This window comes from Miscanthus floridulus, chromosome 7, assembly GCF_019320115.1.
Source record: "Miscanthus floridulus cultivar M001 chromosome 7, ASM1932011v1, whole genome shotgun sequence".
NCBI lineage: Eukaryota > Viridiplantae > Streptophyta > Magnoliopsida > Poales > Poaceae > Miscanthus > Miscanthus floridulus.
The window spans coordinates 51,697,786-51,706,124 of record NC_089586.1 but is presented as its reverse complement, the minus strand read 5'-3'; the positions used below and the strand labels follow the sequence as shown (position 1 = coordinate 51,706,124).

Sequence of the window (8,339 nt, the reverse complement as noted above, 5' to 3'; positions counted from 1 at the left end):
TACAACTTGGTTGAAAGTTTCGGTACCTTGCTAGTGTTACCAGATGTTAATCTTCAAGTGTTTCTTTTGCTTCCTCTGTTATATTTGTATATATACTTGGTTACACAAACCAAGGCAGATGTGGGTGAAATTTATGGCAACTTTGAACAGAAGGCGTTCAGTAGCAGTGCTAAGTTAATACCATCGCATTCGATCTTTTGTAGTATAAATGATTGATTGTGTTTTTTCCCTTCTTTCACACAGTATTTTTTTTCCTTCTTTCACACAGTAATGATATTCATTTTACAGTTCATTAGTTATGATGATGAAACATGAAAGCGGGAAAGAGTGATAAGATCCACAAGGAACTAGAGGATGAGTATGCTGGGATATGGCTTTCATCTATAATAAGCCCTAATCGGGATCTATCATTCTATACATGTTTCCCAATTTTCAGACATAATAAGAGCATCTCTGAGAGTTCTCTAATTTTTTCTCCTAAAAACTTATAGTTTAACAACTCCTAAAAAGATATTGGAAGAGAAAAAGATAGTCATCTTCAAGAGTTTTAAATAAATGGCATCTAAAAAATCAAATTTAAGGCCCACATTATTTTTTTCCCAGCTTGTTGTGTTGTTTTGTCGTGATACTTCTCCTGCCTTTGCCGAGCGCCGCCCACCATCCCAGCCGCCGCCGCCAGGTCGTAGCCACGCCGTGTATCCGTATCCGTGTCTTCGTGATCACGCGACTTGTCTCCTCTCTTCTCTGACTTCTCGGCTTCCTCACGAGTCACGGCCAGGCAGACACCACCGCCGCCAGGCAGCGAGTCGCCCGCCGAGCACTTCTGCACGGTGATCCGCATAGGGCGACGACGTATTACAGGCAGCCAGGCTTTCAGCAGGCAGGCAGCGGCAACCAACCAATCACGTATGAATCTCTGTCATCCTAATCATGTACGACTGATGCTAGAGTATTCAAATATTCAATGTGTTAGGCACGACTCCCTATGTAGTGTATAATAGTTTAATCTTTGTGAATTTTTTTATCTAGCATACTGATATTATTTGAAATTACATTTACTAATTGTTTCTCGAAACTAAAATTACTAAAGAACTATTCGAGATCTACAATGTCATAAGAGATGTTAAATGGATTGACAACATAAGCATTGAGAAGTGTTTGTTGGATGAGATTGATATTGACACTATAATTGATGACTTCTCATCGAGGAATGTTAGAAGAAATTTTTAGGTATTTTAATATGTATATAAATTATTTCATATGAATAGTAATATTCTGTATATATGTATATATACTAGCAATGAGCAGTACTTAGTAGTATTATCATGTTTATATAAAAGGGTCTAAAATTTTAGTTTCCTTCTATGTCCACAAAAACTCAGGACCGGCCCTGCGAGCAGGTCCGAGCTGGCCACGGCAGTCACAGCCTGCAGGCTGCCTCGCAAGGTCGGTTCAATCATGGCTGCTGAGAAATCTCTGTTGCAAAGAGAATTAGAAGATTCTTCATCAGACGACGATGATTGTCTCATCATGTTAGCAGCTGCAATTGTTGAAACATATTCAAATAAAAAAGAAAGACATGGTGGTTTTGTTCTAGGCATAAAGTTATTTACCGAGATAGAGAAAGCGAGCATCAAAGGATGTTTCAAGATTACTTGGCTGATGATCCGACATATGGCCCAAATTTATTCTGTCGGAGGTTTGTGCGCATTCACTTGTGATATGATCATTAGTACGCTAAGTAATTATTCTAACATTTATTTTATTTTTTAATTTTAGGTATAGGATGAGTCGGGACCTTTTTGTACGCATAATGAATGCTGTAGAATCATACGATGACTACTTTGTGCAAAAAAGGAGTGCAACCAATGTTTTTGAATTAAATTGCTTTCAGAAAGTCACAATAGCATTTCGTATGCTAACATATGGAGTTCTAGCTGATGCTACGGATGAGTATGTTCGCATTGGAGAAAGTACCGCAATTGAGAGCCTATGTAGGTTCGTTGCTGCAGTTGTTGATTTATTGGAAGAAGAATACCTGAGATATCCTAATGAGGCTAACACAACATCGGTGAGCAAAATGATTTTCCTGGTATGTTAGGGTCCATCAATTGTATGCATTGGACGTGGAAGAATTGTCCTGTAGAGTAGCAGGGTCAGTACAAGGGGCATATGGAGGAGCCCACTATTATTTTGGAGGCTATTGCTTCCAACGATCTTTGGATATGGCATGCTTTTTTGGAATGCCTGGGTCTCATAATGACATCAATGTGCTTCACCGGTCTCCTTTATTTGCTAAGCTGGCTGAGGGCAGAGCTCCTGAGGTGAATTATACCATAAATGGTCATGATTATACGATGTGTTATTATCTAGCCAATGGTATATACCCATCATGGGCTACTTTAGTGAAGTCCATCTCTCAGCCTATGGGGAACAAGAACAAATATTTTGCCAAAGCACAGGAAACAGCGAGGAAGGATGTCGAGAGAGCTTTTGGGGTTCTGCAATCAAGGTTCGCCATTGTTCGAGGAGCAGGTCGTTTATGGGACACGGAGACACTGGGCAACATCATGAAAGCTTGTGTTATTATGCACAATATGATTGTCGAAGATGAGGGAGTCGTTGACCCTACTGAGCGGTTCGATTATGGTGGCCAAAATATGGAACCTTCTCATGAGAGTAATCGCACCCTGGATGAATTCATTGAAGCGCATAAAAGGATCAGAGACAAGGAAATACACCACCAGTTAAAAGCAGACCTCATCGAGCACCTCTGGTGGTATTTTCCTCATAAATATTAAGTTGATAGGACTTCTATGTATTTATTAGCGTGAGTACTTTTTCAGCTTCAAATTGCAATCAGTACTTTGTAAACCATTTTCTATTCTATTGAATTAGATTAGTGCACTTGTGTGGTATAATTTAAATTTTTATTGCTTCCAATCTCTTTCAGTGGTGTTTAGGTGTCAATTATCAATCATGAGCGGTCAAAATCCACACAGTAAATTCGAGTGTGTGCTGTTATTTCACTTTGCCCAGATACCATGCATCCAGTGTAATTCAACATTCATTTGATGTCATGTCACAACTTGGAACCGATCGATCGATTTTACATATATCCTGAACGATGACTATCTATCATGCAGTGGTAGTTACCGGCACAGTGCCATGCACGACGGCTCCATGCAGCCTGCCATTTATACATATAAAATAAAACAAAAGTTCACTGACTGACAAGATAAAAATAGTTGGCTGTGGAAATAAAATGAAAGGAACTACATCTAATTGGCCAGACGACCAGCAACAATCTTCTGCTGCATAACCGTGTAGTATTGTTGCTCCAGCGGGGTCAGGGCGCTAATGTCCATTGCCATTATTTTTTCTTCCTTTTCGATCGTGTCATTTTCCACCTTCTGCAATTCAGCTTCTACCTTTTTTTCTTCTAATGTCAGGCGCCTTTTCTCTAGCTCAAGTAAAGCCATGTGCCTCTCCTCTTTCTTCTTCTCTTTCTCCATGTCAAATGCCTCCTTCTTCGCCCACATTTTGTCCAAAGCCTCCATGCAAGCTTCACCTCCTCCTTGCCTTAGAGCATCTTTTGCCTTCTTCTGTCCCTGTGGCCTCTTTCGGGCTTTGGACTCTGGAGGTGCAATCTCAGTGATATCTTTAGTGATGTTGACTTGTACATTCATGGGAGTGGAGTCTGGGTGAACCTTCTTTTTCTTGTTACCGGCTTGCTTCAGCTCTACCAGTTCCCTCCTCTTGGCCTTCCACTTCTCTTCATCCTTCAAAATGTTCTAGCACTGCATGAGAGTGAATGTCTTCTCACCGTTCATTCCTTTGAACATAGTTAATGCTTTAGAAATTTGCAAACATATGTGTTTATTAAATATCAACGTGTATGTCTTCTAAGATTACTGAAATAAGAAAAAGAATGACCTTGTCTTGAATGGTTTTTCCACTTTGATTCATACGGTTAATCGCATCATAGCAAGCACAATACTTGTTGACATTCTCCAAAATATACATCCATCTATGCTTTAGTGAACTCTCTGTTCGGCTTGCAAATGACTTCCTGTGGGTCTCATAGTAATCATAAATTCTACGCCAAAAGGAGGAATGAGACTGATGAAAGCTCTAGTTTGGTTTTGGTGAATTGATGAAACCCTAAGTGCTAACCTACTTTATCAAGTGATCATGAGATAGGTAGCACATTCCAAGTGATGAAGCAAATGAAGATCATGACATGATGATGGTGATGCCATGGTGATGATCAAGTGCTTGGATTTGAAAAGAAGAAAGAGAAAAACAAAAGGCTCAAGGCAAAGGTATAAATAGTAGGAGCCATTTTATTTTGGTGATCGAGACACTTAGTGAGTGTTATCATATTTAGGATCGATAGTCGTACTATTAAGAGGGGTGAAACTCGTATCAAAATGCGGTTATCAAAGTGCCACTAGATGCTCTAACTCATTGCATATGCATTTTAGGATCTAGTGGAATGCTAACACCCTTGAAAATGTTTGTAAAAATATGCTAACACACATGTGCACAAGGTGATACACTTGGTGGTTGGCACATTTGAGCAAGGGTTAGGAACTTCACCGGTGGACAGTCCGATGGTGCCACCGACGCCCTATACAGAAAAGACAGGGTATCACAGAGTGTAACGGACATGTTCGGTGGCTAAACTCAGGTGAACATGGTCGTTGTAAGTGACCGGACGCTGGTCTCTGAAGGACTGGCGCATCCTGTCAGTGGCAGCAATGAGCGTGCGGTTTCGATATTATGACCGGACGCTGGCGCAAGAAATGACCGGACGCTCAGGGCCTGAGTCCGGTCAGTATGACGTATGATGACGTCGAGTGACCGAACGCTGGGTTTGTCCGGTCGGGCATGACCGGACGCGTTCGGTCGTGATTTTTCGCTTCTAGATGCCTACTAGAAACGACCAGACGCTGAGGTCCTGCATCTGGTCACTTCGAAGCAGCGCGTCCAGTCACAACTTAAGTGTACTGATGACCATTGAGATCAGGCGATCAGTGTTTGAAGCGGGGGACACGTGGCACACATCGCACGACCGGACGCTGGGGTCTAGCGTCCGGTCGTCTTGTTTTTTAGTGGACTGAGGAGCCAACGACTCATTTCGTGGGGGCTTCTATTTAAGCCCCATGGCTGGCTCAAGCTCACTGTCTTGGCCATTTACATTGACATAGCAGCCTTGTGAGCTTAGCCAAAGTGAAAGTGCATTTGCCCCCTATGTGAGTTTTGGTGTATTGATGATATCCAAATTAGGGACTAATGTGATCTTAATGAGACATGTCACAACTATTAGTCCCATGAAAGAATCAAAGAGTTGATCAAGATGAAATGGTATCCCTCAATTCTTGAAGTTGAAAAGGCGGACGAACTCAAAACGCTCTCCAAAGGTTTTAATTTTGTTTTTGAGTTTAGGATCCACCGCACTATAAAGAGGGATGCAAATTTAGTTGGTCTGAGGAAGATAGAGTGCTCAAGCATTAAAATAAAATCAAAAGAGAGACACTCTAACACTCCACAAGCACGTAGATTATTTTGCTATGACTGTCGGTGTCAGAAGTCCCGACCTAAGCTAGAACTCTCGACAGTCAGAAGTCATGACTCTTGCTGGAAGTTCTGACTCCCAGTCACTTAGCCTGTGCGGTGAATGTGGATGTCAGAAATCCTGACCCAAGCCGGGATTCTTGACATCGATGGTTCTGCTGGCCGGCTATCTGCGCTCGTCAGAACTCCCGACCCAAGCCAGAAGTCCCGGCATCAGCGATGCTGGCTGGTTGTTTAACTGCGCACATCGGAAGTCCCGACGTACGTCGGAAGTTCTGACCGTCGAAAGTCCCGATGTTTGCTGGGAGTTCCGACATTAACTTGCACGTGCGAACTTTTGACCCTATGTGAACAGTCCTTTCTGTTATCGTCGGAAGTCTCGAGATCTACATCGGAACTTCCGACGTAGATCTGAACGGTTAGATTTTCTCTTGGAGTATAAATACTCCTCTCTTCACTTCTAACCATTACGAACTCATTCATAGCTGACCCACTTCATGCTCAATAGCTCCCAAGCAACTAAAGCACCCCTCTCCTTCCCCCTTTGCTCTAATCTTCGATTCCCTTAGGGTTTTGAGTGAAAGGAGAGTGGATTAAGTGAGAGCATCACTTTGGCAAGCTTGAGCACTTGATTTCTTCATCAAGCCGGTTGATTTTGCGTCTATTACTCTTGGGGATTTGCCCCTAGCCGGCTTAGGCATTGCCCAAGAGCTTCCATCCTGTGGAAGAGCCTTGGGAAGTTTGTATCACCCTTCGATTTCTTAGTGGAAAGCTCAAGTGACCTTTGTGTCGCTTTGAGAGAGGCAAGGAGGTGGAAAAGACATGGACCTTGGTGGTCACCTCAACAATGAGGATGTAGGAGCTCCTTAGTGGGATTGTCGAACCTCGGGATAAATCCTTGTGTCCCGTGTGCTTGTTGTTGTGATTGCTAGAGATTACTTATATGTGTTTGTCTCCCAAACTTCCATTTTAGGGTTTGGACTCAATCTATGGTTTGGAGGCATTACGGCGTCAAGGGAGTGACCCAACATCTTCACCAAACCACTAGGAAGTGAGGTTGTAAGATTATTTATCCACAAAGTTAAATTTGGCACTGCTTTTATAGTTCACGTAGGCATCGGAACTGCTGACGTTTGCGTCGAAACTTCTGACAATGTCGAGAGTTCCGACCCAAATGTCGGGACTTCTAACATTGACTAACAGATTTGAACTTAGCATTTGCAGTAAATTTTTAGATATGCCCATTCACCCTGCTCTAGGCATTGTTAGATCCTTTCAATTGATATCAGAGCAAGGTCTTCTCTTTGCGCCTCACCGCGTGAGAAGAAACAATGTCGAAGTCCAACAAGATGCAAGCTGTTGCAGTCAAAATGGCTAAGAAAATAGCTGAAGAGTTAATGAGTGCTCAAGCCAAGCTCTTTCAAGATGAAATGAAAAAGATGCAAGATGAGATGAGCAAGATGAAGGAAGAATTGAGCAAGAAGGTTGATGATGCAATAAGTGGCAAGAATGATACTAGTGACAAGAATGAAGCAAACAAAGATGCCGCTAGTGATATTGGAGCCGATGAGCATGCTCATGGAAAGGGAATATATTCAAACATGAGCTTTGACTATGGACAACTCATGAAAGGTTCAACACTACATACTCTGTCCATCAACATTGGCAAGCCACCTCACTTTGATGGAACAAGATACACCGATTGGTCTTACAAGATGAATATGCATCTCATTGCCGCAAGACTTTGGGAAGTTGTGGATGTTTGTGTGATGATTCCTACCGAAGAAGATAGAGAGATAACTCTGAAAGAAGTGCACAACCTCCATCAAAATGCACAAGCCGTAGCATTGCTTGTGTCAAGCCTAGCTCCGGATAAGTTTAGAAAAGTGAATGGAATGGAAAGTGCAAAACAAATTTGGAATACTTTGAAAGTGTCATTTGAAGGAGATAAAAGTGTGAGAAAAGGCAACATTGAGTTGCTTCATGGTGAATTGGAAAGATTTGTATTCTTGAAAAATGAAACAATACAATCCATGTTTGATAGGCTCATGGCATTGGTCAACCGCATAAGAGCTCTTGGAAGCACCGAATGGGATGACAATAAGGTTGCTAGAAAGATGTTGAGAACCTATAGAGCCAAGAACAACATGCTAGCGTCCGTGATCATGGAAAGGCCCGGTTATGATGAGATGACCCCTCAAGAAGTTCTTTCAAAACTCAAGCATCATGAGTGTCTAGATGAAGATGCAATCAATGCTCATAATCAAAATCCTAATGCAATGGGATTCAACAAGAGTGCAGCCCTTAAAGCAACTCAACAACATGAAGGTCTAGGTTTAAGTCAAGAAAAGAAGAAAGTGAAGGATGATTCCTCAAGTGGAGAAGAAGATTTTGATGCAGAGGTTGCATTTGTGATTAGAAATCTTAGAAAGTTTATGAACAAGAAAAGCAACCGCAAGACCTATGGTGATGGAAAGAGAAGGTTCAAAAAGAGATTTTGCTATGGATGTGGTCAAATTGGTCACTTCATAGCAGATTGTCCTAATGAGAAAAGGAAGCACAAGCACGACAAGGATGAAGACAAGAAGAACAAAGGCAAGAAGAGAGGTGAAGCTCAGCTTGGGGAAGAATGGGAGTCAAGTGATAGTGACTCAAGTGATGATGAGAAGAAGAAGAAGGGAGCCGCACACATCACCATCCACCACTCTTCTTCACCGACCATGATCTTCCCCGACTCAACTTCACCACCAAAACTCTTC

At 42.1% G+C, this 8,339-nt stretch overlaps 1 protein-coding gene across 1 annotated transcript; it reads left to right on the top strand.

The window, feature by feature from the left end:
• Window positions 1-2,426: 2,426 nt before the first annotated feature.
• LOC136465514 (uncharacterized) lies at window positions 2,427-2,801 on the top strand. Its single transcript, XM_066464212.1, has one exon. It carries the CDS (start codon window positions 2,427-2,429, stop codon window positions 2,799-2,801), a length of 375 nt encoding a protein of 124 aa, XP_066320309.1.
• The last annotated feature ends 5,538 nt before the right edge of the window (window positions 2,802-8,339 follow it).

Excerpts from the sequence above, each read along its gene's own strand:
- LOC136465514 (XM_066464212.1), top strand. The coding sequence starts at position 2,427 with ATGGGGAACAAGAACAAATATTTTGCCAAAGCACAGGAAACAGCGAGG.